Source organism: Benincasa hispida, chromosome 2 (genome assembly GCF_009727055.1).
Source record: "Benincasa hispida cultivar B227 chromosome 2, ASM972705v1, whole genome shotgun sequence".
NCBI lineage: Eukaryota > Viridiplantae > Streptophyta > Magnoliopsida > Cucurbitales > Cucurbitaceae > Benincasa > Benincasa hispida.
The window spans coordinates 6,990,199-7,004,366 of record NC_052350.1 but is presented as its reverse complement, the minus strand read 5'-3'; the positions used below and the strand labels follow the sequence as shown (position 1 = coordinate 7,004,366).

Here is a 14,168-nt window from a genome sequence, read left to right as displayed (position 1 = left end):
TTAGACAAATATCAATTTTTACCTCTAAATTTTAAATATTGTATCTATTTAAATCCTAAATTAATAATTGTATCAATTTAAACTATGAACTTTGTGGGTTGTATCAATTTAAACTCTGAACTTTAAGAGTTGTTATTTTAAATCCTGAACTTTCATAAATCTATGAATTTAGACCCTTTGTTATGTTTCATATGAATGAACATAGTGTAAGACTTTTAATTTTATCAATTAGACTTTTAAACTTACATAAGTTTGATTGAAAAAAAAAATGTTTTGTTTGATATTTTTCAAATTAAGAAAAAATGTGTAAATTGATACATTTATGAAAGTTTAGGGTTTAAATTGATATACATGTAAAAATTCAAGGTTTAAATTGATACAATCCAAAAGTTCATGATTTATATTAATATAATTATTAGGTTGGAGTTTAAATTGATATAACTACTAAAATTAGGTATAAATTGAAATTTTATCCTAAAAAATTTATAATACTTTTCAAGTTAGAGAATTGGAATATATTCCTAAATTTTAAAATATTTCCTTTCTATTTAGAATTTTGAAATTTATTTCCAAAAATACTATTGTAGGGTTCATTTAGTAAAAAAAAAAAAAAAATTGATGTGAGAGCGTAAAAATTGAGTTTTACATAAATTGAAAGTTTAATTAATTAATTAATTTATCTTTAATATAATAAACAAAGGGAACATTCAATCTCAAAAGAAGTGGTACATCACTTTCAAAAATAGTTAGAATTTGTTAGATACATATTTGAAAGTTTAAAATACTTTATTTATTTTGGACACATTTAAATACTTGGAGTCACTTATAATTTAACTAAATTTGCTATATGTTTTATAATCAAGTCTTCTTTATCAAGAGCACAGAAGGAAAAAGATAAATGGTACACATTTTAAGAAATGTTTTGTATGCATTAGATTGATTATAGGTTTAACATTAATCGTTAAATATTTAGCGTATCATATTAAATTTATTTTCTTGTCATCTAAATGTGACATTTTATTACAAAAGTGAGTTTGATATATATTCCGTTCTTAGAGACCGAATGTTCAATCCCCCACTCCGTAGTTATTGTACTTAAAAAAAAGTGACATTTTTTTTGTCGAGCTTTTCTTTTCGCAAAAATATAAATATATATTGAGACATAATATTCATTTATTGGGTTCACATTTCTTTGCAAAAATGGCCCATTACCTTGTTTGTACAAAATATTAGATGTCTTATATACTTTCAGTTTGAATTTTCATCTATTCTTAAAACCTCTTCTTCAAAAAAATTTGATCTCTCCTTGAGAGTTCAATCAATATATTATATTTATCTTTAAAAACTAAAGTAAATGTTCATTTTAGAAAATGTTGAAATAATCACCTAGAAGTTGTTAGAACTTAGAAGATTCTTTCATATTGAACCCTTCACTCACAAAACTACCCAACCTATTTTTCACTTTTCTATATCTGTAGAAGTAGTAGTAGTAGTAAGAAGAATAGTAAGAAGAAGAAGTCAAAAAAATGGTAGCAACTCCATTTTTTTTTTTTTTTAATTTCTGATTGGAACATGGTTATTACCAACATCATCATAGAGATCAAGGGAAAAACAGAAACTAAAAATTGACAACTAGTAGTAAATTGGTTCCTCTAAAAGATTGAGGAAGTCAAATAAAATTTTGTCCTCCTGATGCAACAAAGTTTCTATGAATGTGTTTTCAGCAGATGATGAAGCTTCAATATCATTGTCATTGTTTTCAGCCAAGCGATGCATTGCTTCAAATCTGTTGTATTGGTAGTCAGATATCTCTTTGTTCATCTCTTCTTTTGATATCCCATTTTCTGTTTGGCAAGCATTTTGATTTACTGGAAACTCAACTACATTTTCGTGTTCTTGAGGCAGCTCGGAAGGTAAAAACGCGTCTTCAAGAAGAAAATCCCACCAGCTAAAAGCTGAGGAAGAATTTCTACAAGTACCAGTAGTAGTAGAGGAAGAAGAAGATGATGATGAAGATGGTAAATAGCCTTGAGAATAGAAATGAGGTTGAATTTGTTCATTGAAAGTGCGATGTGAGGCTTCTGTCACCAGCTGCATTGCTTGCAGCTGAGCCAAAAGATTCAGAGAATGGTTATTGTTTAATTGGTGGACATTGCCATTCGTGACCTTGTCCATGACAGGCTCAGTTTCTGGCAACAGCATCGACGGTGTCGACAAATCTACATCGATGCCTTTGAAGAGTCCTTGGGCTGAGTTTGAGTAATGTTCTGGTTTCATATAAGTTGAAGTTTTCAGATCTCTACTGAGAGATCCAATTCTCTTGGTGGATCTTGGGAGGCCACCAATATTTCCATAATCAGCTAAGATTTGGGAGAATGGTTTATGAGTAACCGGATCAATCCCCATTTCGGAGAGCTTTTTTCGCAGTTTCGTGTTCCAATAATTCTTCACGTCATTATCTGTTCTTCCAGGAAGTTGCTGAGCTATTATAGCCCATCTACATTCACAAGAATAACAGAAAACAGTGAGAACAGTCATTAGTCTCAGACCAAAGACCGAGACGATCGGAAACGTTCCATGAACTTAAAACAAAACTAGGACACAACTTCTTGTTGATATGTTGAAAAGCATGGGGAAGTTGCATATATTGTACCTGCTACCAATTGCTGCATGAAGCCTGATAATCAATTCCTCCTCTTGAGGAGTGAAGTTGTGATGCTTAAGATCAGGTCTCAGGTAATTTGTCCATCTAAGTCTACAGCTCTTCCCACATCTCCTTAATCCTGTGAAACGTCTCAAACACAACATTCAAGTTCAAAGGAGAGTCTTGCAAACTCCAAATAGCTCTATGTATAAAAATCAACCAAAATCATTAGAATCGTCAGAAGTTTAAGTTTTAACCTGCTTTTTTTGGAGCAGAGGTCCGGTTACTCGTCCCATGCTTTGATACATATGCAAGTACTTTTGCATCTTCCTCTGCAGTCCAGAGACCCCTTTTGAGGTTTAACTTATCACGAGAAGGAATTCTGACCATATTTTATCCGTTTCTTTTCGAAATACGTCGAGAAATGTAAACGACAAGAACACTAATGAGAAGTTGAGATCAAGGGGTGAACTTTGGATTGAGGAAATGAGTCTTTTTTACTTGAAAACCTTCTTTGAAAATGGTCCTTAAAGGGAATGGGAGGAGGAAATTATATTGTTTAGGAGGTATGATAAGTGTGGAAGCAAGAAAAGCATTGTGCTTCTCACATTAAACTATATTAGCATGATAAGTGACATCATCTGCATCAACAACAGTCTTAAGAAGAAATTAGAAATAATGACCTGTCTTTCTGGCTCTCCCAACCATATTGACATGCTTGCCTTCAAGAACATTTCGGTCAGGTTCGAATTCGGTGAGCTATTTGGTTAAGCATTCTTTTAATTGCCCATATTTAATAGTCAGTCATGTCAAAGGAAATGAACTTCTCTTTGATTCTTTTTTTGTGATCACAAGTTTCAAAGGTGATTATTTTAAGCCAAAAAATTTATATTTGTTGTGGTTTAAAACTGAGAACCATTCAGGATAACAACCACAGAAGCATGCAGTTGCAAGAATAGTAGAATTAAATTCAAATGTGAAACTGCAGGCTAATATACTGATTCTTTAATGTATAGTTTGTCCATAACCAGGTTTGATAGAAGAATTTTCTTAAGAGCCCCTTCATCTTCATCACACTCTTAATGCCTACTGCTAAAAGTTGGATCTACTAAAGCTACTGCTCAAACTTGCATCCACTTTCTGTAATGGTATGGGGGAAATGCAGGAAATATCTGAACAAATAGTAGTTTATGAGTAGAAGAAGATTGAACCAACCAAGGCTGATGGGTTCGTCTTTCCTTTGTCTCAACTTTACTTGGCAACTCTGTCATTTTTCAATTCTTCTTTTTTGAATTTTGGATTATCAGTCCTTATATTATTTGAACAGGTTACATTAACGACTATTGATCATATGTTCAGATGTCCAGTTCAAATATTTTCTTTCCTTCCCTTCCTTTTCGACCAATGAGCCTATGTCGGTAATCGGCAAGTCGTTTGAATAGAATAACCATATAGGTAAGTTTAGAACAATATAAAAGCATTGCATCTTAGGAAACATTAGAAAGACAAATGCAGTAAGTGATCAAAGTGAGCTAATCATTTGAGGGAGGATGGTTGCATTACAAAAGAGAACAATAGCTGCAAGTAATTAAAACAGACCCATCCAACCCAATATATCTAGAGGGGAAATTTAAAGTCAGTATCATAATAGATAGAGCTTATACATCTAAAAGCCAACTCTTTCGGTTACAATATTAGTCAAAAGGTTATTGTACACTGATGAGTAAAACTATAGAAACACCAAACAAATTCCCCTTCCATCTATTGTTGGGTTTTCATTGAATGTGGACATTACTAAAAAAAATGGACTCCCTAATCTATCAACTCATCATCATCCTTTTGCTCCTTGCTGCGCACCAAGACACAGCTCGATCGAATTAGCCTGGGGAAGAACTCCGACACTAATATCTTCTGCAGGCTTACCACAAAATTTATAGTTTACTATCGTACACCCCGATTTGACGAGAGAGAATTATAGCGATTGCTATTAAGCAAGCAAAACAAATGATACTAGAAATCATCTGTATCATCTTTCATTTCTGAAGTTGGGGCATCATCAAAACCAGAGCCGGGAGCAAGCTCATTTAGATCAAGAAACCGTGTTTTTCTTGCACCGTCAGTTTCATCTTGATCTGGGCTATTCGATTTTTCAGGAGGATTTTGCTCCTCTACGTTCTCTGCATAAATTTCATCAGGTCGATCAACTTTCATTTCTTGGTCCTCATCTTCTTCGTCATTCTCATTATCAGACCCTTGACTTTCAACAGAATAATCCCCGTTCTCACTGGCATCTGTGTGCTCATCAGATGCAGCATTGGTCTTTTTAACTTTGTTATTCTCTGGTTCAGATTCTGATAGATCATACTGTCCATAATTTATTCTGCTCCGAGTAGCCCTTTTACTACGTCTGAGACCCGACTGAATCTCACCAACAGACCTTAACTTCGTTTCCCTCCGTGTACGTCCTGGCAATTTTTTTACTTTTCGTGGCTGGTCACTATCTTCACTAATGCTCAAGGATTCTTCTTCTTCTTCCTCCTCTTCCTCATTTTCTTCTTCATAGTGATACTCCTCATCTCCTTCAGAACTGCTGGATGTTTTCCTCCTCTGCTTCCGTTTTCGTAGATACTCCTCGTCATATACAGCTTCACCAACTATGTCATCGTCACTGTCAAAATCTGCATCATTATCTGATAATGCCTCCACATAATCTCTTTCTGAATACCGTTGTGGCCTTTGCCTTCGTCTATTGCTAAATGTTAAATCAACAAATAAGAATCTGGTAATACTTTAAGGTAATAGAAACACATAGTTCCCATTTTCTATACCTGCGATCCAACTGTTCGGACAGTTGGTCGTCTTCATCGGCATCATCATAATCAGGTGATTTGGGAGATAGTGCACTGAAATTGGCGTTTTGAGATGGATATGATGGACCACTCCATTTTCCATTCGCAGAAGGTTCAAGCTTTACAGCAGCTTCTCTTCTATGATTAGGTTCTGGAGATGGAGGCTTACGCCTGACATAAGAGTAGGTGAAATGTAATGCAAGATAACGATACTATATGGCCTAAAGGGATGGTGCTCTCATAATAAAGGAGAGAAAAATCTAGATACTAAATCCATACTTGGTTGTTTTGATAGCCTCATTGATCGATCGGTCATAATCATCTGCAAAATGATTTCAACATTCAATTACAATTCAAAATAATACTGGGATACTAATATCAGCAATGTTGATCATTTCCCACAAGGAGAGATTGCAGAAATTATATATTCTTCAGAAAAATGGTCACAGAATAATGAGGATATTACATCAAATGAGGTGGGCCGTTTCAAACTTACGACTTCTTAGAAGACGTAAATATACCTTTCACCGCTGATATATGCTAATGTTGACAATAGTTACAAAATAATATATAGTAAACTTTTAAGAACTAACAGTCAATAAAGAACTCATGGTAGAAGTTTACAGAGATATTAAGTAATCTCATGCATTCAAATGACAAGTCATTAGTAAAAGAAAATGGTTTATTTAGCTTCAGAATCATATGTCAAAGAAAGTCATTTATAACAAACTTCTGTAGATAGCAGCTACAAGATGTTTTGTTGCGTATGTTAAAAATAGAGGAAATATAAACCCAATATTTAAAAAGGCTCCATCAAGAAGACAAAAATGCTTGTTTGTCCATCCAAAATTACCTTCTAATAACCCACGGTGTGGGAATTCTTATATACATCAGTTCCTATTTTTCATTTTTGTTTTTAGAAAACATATTTAAGATCATAACCATATTCTAATATCATGAATATCTCTATAAAGTATCTTATCGTGACTTCAACAAAGAATGCCTTATATCATTTAACTCCCGTGGTGGATCATCTTTTTATGAATTGTTTGTTTTCTTATCGATCTTGGGCCATTATTTTAGAGGCTTTTGGTTGGTCTTTCACCTTCCCAAACAGCACCCTGCAGCTCCTTGCTTCTATCTTGGTGGGTCATCCTTCCCATGGTAATAAGAAGCTTATTTGGCTTGCCCTCAGTCGTGTTTTTTCTTCTTTTTTTTTTTTTTAACTCTTTGGAGTGCTAGAAACGGTCGTCTCTTCAAAGAGGTCTCCTACAATTTTGATCCTGATCGTTTTATAGAAATGTACTTTCTACAGTGTTTTTTTTGGTGCAAGAATAAGCATATCCTTTATTTATTATTACAGCTTTTCTCATTTAGTCTCCAATAGGGAGTCTATTGTAATTATCCTTTAGGTGGTTGGGTTTTTAGTCCATTTCATTTATCGATGCATTTCTCATTCAAATTTTCTTTTTTAAAAAAAAAGGTCTCTTATTGTGCACTTCTCTCAGCGGACACTTCACCTCACCATTCTTTCGACAGACAATAACACAACCGCTGCACATTCTTCCTCAATAAAATAAAAGTAGAATAAAATAAAATAGAAATGAAAAGCAAATGTAGGAAAGCTGTTATCAAACTGGATATTGCTTCTTCAGTTCTTTGAAACTGAATTCTGCCGCACCAATCAAGTTTGTTTTTTAGTTGAAAATAGAAAAGCGCAATAAAATTGTTAAAACTTCACTTAGCTTCAAGAAAACAAAAGAACAAGACCAAACTGAAATCTACATACCAAAAGTATAAGTGACAGGCTTTCTGTCGCGAAGTGAGCGTCCTGGACCAAGCCCATCTACAAGTGCAAAATTATCCAAAAGAAGAGCTTGCCTATGCTGTTTTTTCAGCAACCTTTCTTTTCTCTGTTAAAAGAAGTTAATGCAGCACTTAAGCAAGGATGTTCATTATGTGCAATAATGGGCTAAAGGGCAGCACAGCACAAGCCAGACTCTTATTCTGTACTTTTCAATTTATCCTCCCCCTTTTACAAGATCAGAAATCCTCATAAGTCACAGACAAATTGCGTACCTTGTGAACCTTCTCGATCTCGGGAAGCATGTCCATCTTCAACTTTTTTCCAAGGGAAGCCTCTGATCGATTTTTACTTGTAAAAAGCTTTTCCTGCAGCATCATTGAAAGAAATTCTAACAAGGGATTGGATCACAGAGTTCAAAGATCCATTATGAAGCAGTGGCCAGAAAATTGCAAAATTACCGGGCCATATAAAGAGAGAGAGAGAGAGAGAAAAGAAAATGGAAAGTCATGCACACAATCTTTTTTTGTAAAAATAAAACGAAGGTGGCAGAAAATTTTCATACACATCTCACCCATTTATACAAGTTACCTAAAAATTTAAATTGTAATGAAGAAAGCAGCTCACTTCTGCTGCTAAAGTCACCCATATTAAAGACTTTCACATTGTTTACTACACAAAAACAACCATTAAATGGTATTAACAAGAACAAAAAAGGCAAGGAACAAATCTTTTCCGATAGAAAAGGGAAAAAGAACAAGAAGTTAGTAATGGATATAATCACACCACCAACTTGGAGATTTTCAATTCAAAAAAAAAAAAAAAAAAAAAAAGGTTAAAAAGCATATTCTGCAATAGTTTTACAATTTTCTACCCTCTCCTTTTGTCATTACATTATTCCAAGCTTATTTTTCTTCAGAGACTACTAATCACCAATTTGACCTTGTTCTAACTATTATCCACAAACTCAGTATATGAAATATATTCAAACATACAGCTTAAACGTAACCAAAGGAAATAGGAAATTGCTAGAGAATTTCTAAGTCTTAAATTCCATTCTTTAAAAACACATTTTTTTTAAAAGGAAACAAAAGTGACCATTGCCAAAAAGATCCTAAATGTCCCCTTTGTCAGTGATCCATTGCCCACAGGGGGCACAGTCCAAAAACATATTGTACGAGGATAGAACAATAACAAAACCAACCTGTGAACTAGAGTTTTCTTTCAGCTAGAGCTAAAGCATTAAAACAGATTCTTGAACATAAAGTTATAATCTTAGTTGCTTTAAATAAGAGCAAAAAAGAAAACATATTAGCATAAAGTGATAAAGTCTCACTCTTGATAACATCCCATACCAAATCATTCAAGCAAGTAAACCAGATGGCAAGGATACATTTAAATAAACATATAAATAATTCAAAAAAAAAAATAACCTATACATTAAAAGAACACCTTAACTTTTAAAGAAAAAAATCCCACCAAAGAGGACAAATAAATCCTTGCCCACTTTCGTTGGTTAATGCCCACCTAATGTTTCCCCACATTATCAGCACAACATTAACATTCAGAAATATGATCTTGATCAATATATAGGTATATTTAACTAATTGGATTAAATTTGGGAGAATCTTCTATAAATAAATTCTTGTCATATAACTCCTTACATCCAAGAAATTCTACTTTGTCTCAATTTTGAATAGTCAGTTAAAATACAGAAACCACAGACTAATAGATTTTTTTCCTTGGGGGGAAGAAGGGAGGGGGTTGAAATGTTATTCATGGAATGCATGTGCTAGGATGAAAGTTTAGCGACTCACTGATACATCTTGAAATTCATCAAAATTGGTTGCAACTGTTTCCCACTGATATGTTGTACAAGGAAGGACCTGTGAACCTTTGGACTTGGCTTTTTTCAACTCAACTTTCCTAATCTCACGGTACAAACGATGACCAATTATTGGATCGTCCTCATACCTGCAATGACAATTGCCCACATGGCCAGCACACAAAAATAAATGCATTTAAAAAGTCAGGATCTGTATCTGTTAAAACATTGACAAAAATGCCAGAACATGAAGTGGTTAAAAGAAAACTACATTACCAGAAATAAGTTCCATGAGAGTCTCCACCAATTCGTTCTTTGCGAAATGCTGAAAGTTGAACTCCATGTTTTAGTGAATTTTCAATGTAGCTCCGGACATCTTCTTGCTGCAACAAATAATTTTTTATTTTTATTGAAACAGCAGCTTCCACTGAGTAAAAATGAAACATAATAGAGGTATACAAAAATCCAAGTCCACAAAACAAAAGCGGAGCCCATACAAAAGAAGGGTCTCCATCTATACTATACAAAATAGAACCTATAGAGTAATTACAAAAATCTTCAAAATCGGAGCATGGAGGGAAACATGAAATCTAACGGGGGACCAAACATCACTAGGATCCCTTTCCAACCCTCTAAACACTCGATTATTCCACTCACCCCAAAGATCCGACATAATTGCACACAGCCCCGCAAACTGAAGAAAACAACCCTTCTCACGAAAGGGTGGATGTTTGAGGAGCTTGCTGATCGTCGAACTTCAATGGCACTAAAATATAAACATATAACTGGCTACAGGATAAAGACATGAAATACATATGAAATCAACATGGCGTACAAAGCTATGATGCAGGAAAGGAGATGTAGGATCAGCAAATACTATGTGATAAATAATCAAAAAGAGCAAAAAATGAATAACAATGCTTTAAACCCTGATCACTTGAAGGCTCAGAGAAAAGGGCAAAGAAGTGCATTCAAACTTGATGTTATTTTCTGCCCTGATTTATTAGAATAGTCGAAGAACCCTGCTACATTACTAAAATTTACATTACTGAAAGGATTGGAAAGAAAATTGACATGGCTTTCAAGAGAGCTCACACTCTGGAACAAACATGTTTACAGTAGGATGTTACCTTCTGGCAGTGCAACAAACATAAAATAACTCTAAACCAACACTTATAAACCAATAAAAAAAATGCTGTTCAGTTCAAGGACGTATGGTTTTTATTAAGAAGACAGCACCTCAACTCGGATGTCACATAGTGCTTTCAAGATGACCACACGCATCCCAGGATCAAGAGTTTTATAAACTTCAATTTCGACTCTGAAAATTCAGAATAATTAGATAAATGAGAATGAAGAACATTTTTTAATATGGGACAGGAAATCTGTAGGTACTCACCCGTGTGAAGCAACAATAGGCAGATCCCCTTCAGCAACCTGCATAAAAGACCAAGGACTGTGCTTTAGATTGGAAGCTGGAAATATAGGATTCTACCACACCCACGACACAGAAATATAGGGATAGATATGAAAAATAGGGTAGATACCCAGTGCCACCAATCTCGCAATTTTCTGCACAATACAGTCACCCATGTACCCCGAGTAAGGGCCATTCTTGTAATAGGAGGAATTGCCTGAAAAACACATAAACCAAAAGTTATAGGGAGCTTATTATAGTATAACATCAAAAGAATAGTCATACTTTCACTGAGGGGTAAAAAGAAGAAGAAGAAGAAGAAGAAGAAGAAGAAGAAATATAAGGGCATACAAATGAACTAGCAACATATTTAAGTCTGCATTAGAATTTTTCATAGCAAGGTTAACAGAGAGGTAACTTGGTCTAAGGATAAAATATTTCATTGATTTCCATAGAAAACAAATTGCAAAAATAGATCAGGTAAAATTTTCAGATGGAAGTAATGTGATGCTTAGTGAAGAAAATATCTAGCACTCAAGGAGGTCATAACTTCCATAGATTAACTGATTTAATCGATCTAAGAAACTAGATCAGAATGAATTATAGAGCAACTTCCACTATATAATAGAAGTTAAGACAAGTATAGTTTATTCCTTTTGATGATGGGGGACTTGAACATATGAGCTGAGAGAACATTTTTAAGCATGCATGTTAATAAGCCATGAACCCTACTCTACTTCAACGACTATAGTCCATTTCTAAAACCTAGAAATAGAACAAGGGACTCAAGCTTACTATAATTTGTAAGAACCGAAGCTAAAAATTATAATATCATATGGCAGCCAACAAGAAGGGAAGAAGTTTAATTCATCTCTCAAATTAAAACCGCCGTGAGCAAGTTATTAATTGACATTGTTTACCACCCAGGGGACTTCCTTTCTTTATTTATTCTAAGGAGGGAAAAACCACACTATCCACTCATGGAAGATAATCATTAAACAATCAGACAAAAAACACATACAAATAAAAGGTGCATAGTTCCATCTGAAGCTCCAATTTTCAATCTCCAAAAACTTGGAGAAGCTCTAATTCTCCAAAACATCAGAAGGCCAGCAACAAAAAATAGGATGGCTGGTCATCTACAATACATATCGATCCAACAATTTGAAAGTTTAAAAGATTTAGCTTGCACATGAGAACATTTTAAGAAACAAGCCTATTCATTAACATAAAAGCAAACAACAGTATAACAGTTAGAAGTTGTTTTTAATCAGACAAAACATGGATCATCCAAAAGAAAAATGCAAAAATCTTAATAAGAAAATCCAACAATCTAAAAACAATTACATTTGCAAAAGACTAACTTTCATCATGAATACTTCAATGATAAATCAACTAACACATGTACACTTTTTTGTAATGCTTAGAAAACTTAAATTCACACAGAGGCCAATTAAAGAGGAGAGCCTATTAGAGCAACTCTAAGTAGGAAAGGAAACTTGCCATTGAATAACTAACTATCAATGATAGAACCATGCAACTTCTTCTTCAAATCTAAACTCGATACAACTCTTAGATGAGAAACTTCTAAATTCAGTTAACTTCTTTTAAATATAATTGAAATGGTAGTGTTCAGCTAGAATAAATAACTTGAAAAACAAACACTTAACTCACACCAAATCTCAACTTTATCAGAACTTTTGATTTTTTTTCGATGGTCTATCAGAACTTTAAGATGATATGGTCAGATTAAAAGAGAGCATTCAAATAACGATGAGCGGAGCAACTGAAAAGTAAGTTAAGCTACAATGATGAGGACCCAAAGCAAAAAACGACTAATAAAACGTGGATATGGAACCACATTATTTACAAACCCATTGCTTTTCTCAATCAAAGAAGTAACACAGAACCACAAATTCAACACAAACTTTGCAGTTTAAATTCAAGTTCCAACCTTTAGTAATGGAATGTGTATGTCACTCAAAGTATCGTTGGGTGTAATCAAGGCCGTCTCAAACTCCTCCACTGTGAATTCATTATGAATATTCAATAGTGGCCTAAAGACCTGCAGCTCGCAAAACAAAAAATTCAAGTCTCAAACACAGCAAAACGCAAATTTTGGTCGGGAAGCCACAACCCCACCAAAGCTTACATGCAAGAAATTAAGTACAGACGCCAGTTCCCACTTGGACCGGAGACTCCACCGCGGCAACTGTGAGGGCGAAGGCTCCTCAACCAGCGGGGTCACGATCTTGCTGCATTGCTGCTGCTGTGGCGACTCCTCCTCTGGCTGCTCCTTTTTAGGCTTGGGCTTGCGTTCGACCACTGACTGAGCCGCCAAGAGCCGCTCGGCAGCACGAATAGTACAAGCCCGAGAGGGTCGGTTCCTTCTGGTGGTTGGCTGTTCACTGTTAGTCGTTGTGGTCGTGGGTTCGTTCTCAGCAATAAGGTCGTCGTTAGCCGTATTGGGGTTGGGGTTTTCGATGTGGGAAAGCGGCTCAGGGGAGGATCGGTCACAGGGGATCGGAGGAGGAGAAGAAGAAGAAGAATCTTGCGACATAGTCGGCGAGATCACGAACAACAAAGCAAGTTAAAGCAAAAAGATTACATGTAAAAGATCCCCAGTTGGGTATATTTGCATTTGAAAGAGGAATGAATTAGTAACAACAAAAAGGGTTAGTTTTATTTGTTAACTAAGAACCCAAGGAAGCAAATACGAAGAAGAAGAAGAAGATGGAGGACCAAAGGTCCAAACCATCATTCAAGAAACAAAAAAGAAAAGAGTTTTTAGGTTTTTGTATTTCTATGCTAAACGTATTTATTTTCTTCTTCCTTTCCCTTTCCCCCACTTTATACTAAGCTACAAATTGGGGGAATTTTTAAACAAGAAGAAACAGGAAGTAGAAAGAAGAGGAAACAGAAAAATGGAGGAAGATGGGAAGAGAAGAAAAATGGAAGGGCCAAAGCCAAAGGACACACTACCTGGAAATTGGATTGAGAGCCTTTGAATTCATTCCTTTCTTAACCCTTTCAGTAAATTTCTCTTCCTTTTGCCTTAATCAATGTTTCAAACAACCCCCCCCTTTCATAAAATATATCATAAAGATCGAATTTTTATGTTCACCCAACAATTTGTGTTTGTTGTAAAACAAAAGGAAAATAAGATAATTTTAGGGTTTTTCTCTCCCCCCCCCACCCCCACCCTTCTGTCTTATGATTCCATTAGTGGGTTACTGTTTGAATGTCCTTTCTTCACCCCATGAAACTTGTTAATCCAACAAAGTTAAAGACTTTGCCTTTGCTTTTCTTTTTTCTTTTAGAATAGAAACCCTTTTTATTTTTCTCTCAGAGATCACTGTAAATCATTTGCAATTTCAATGGTCAATATAGCATTGGTTTTTCCTATATTTACCTTCTACTTTTTGTGGGTTTTTTTTTTTTTTTTTGAAGTATTAAGTTAACTTAACACTGGTAATTAAGGAGTTTAGATGCTTAATAAACCCTTCTATGCAAAGAGCCAGCTGATCTATATGAGACAACTTTCTGCTAAATTCTGGCTCTAGTTTATTAAATCAAATGGGATCTGGATTTGCTCAAGTAAAGATCAATTTAATGTATTTCTGCTTTGA

The 14,168-nt window shown here is 34.7% G+C and overlaps 2 protein-coding genes across 6 annotated transcripts; both read right to left on the bottom strand.

Moving 5' to 3' along the window:
* Positions 1-1,632: 1,632 nt before the first annotated feature.
* LOC120071950 (transcription factor MYB35-like) lies at positions 1,633-3,034 on the bottom strand. Its single transcript, XM_039024384.1, has 3 exons — positions 2,902-3,034; positions 2,654-2,783; positions 1,633-2,497 (listed from the first exon to the last, which is right to left on the bottom strand). Exons 1-3 carry the CDS (start codon positions 3,032-3,034, stop codon positions 1,633-1,635), a joined length of 1,128 nt encoding a protein of 375 aa, XP_038880312.1.
* A 1,129-nt stretch (positions 3,035-4,163) lies between these two features.
* Positions 4,164-13,715, bottom strand: LOC120070962 (DDT domain-containing protein DDR4). 5 transcript variants are annotated; one of them, XM_039022915.1, is made up of 13 exons: positions 12,692-13,715; positions 12,494-12,604; positions 10,670-10,756; positions 10,522-10,559; positions 10,362-10,443; positions 9,780-9,911; positions 9,399-9,505; positions 9,115-9,271; positions 7,573-7,665; positions 7,283-7,406; positions 5,773-5,815; positions 5,473-5,664; positions 4,164-5,390 (listed from the first exon to the last, which is right to left on the bottom strand). In XM_039022915.1, the coding sequence occupies exons 1-13, from the start codon at positions 13,097-13,099 to the stop codon at positions 4,655-4,657; spliced, it is 2,310 nt and encodes a 769-aa protein (XP_038878843.1). In that variant the 5' UTR covers positions 13,100-13,715; the 3' UTR covers positions 4,164-4,654. The 5 variants fall into 5 exon arrangements, with proteins under 5 accessions (XP_038878843.1, XP_038878842.1, XP_038878846.1 ...); XM_039022914.1 differs by having other exon boundaries at positions 4,164-5,396; positions 12,692-13,714; XM_039022918.1 differs by lacking the exon at positions 12,692-13,715 and adding an exon at positions 11,561-11,678 and having other exon boundaries at positions 4,164-5,396.
* Between the last annotated feature and the right edge of the window lie 453 nt (positions 13,716-14,168).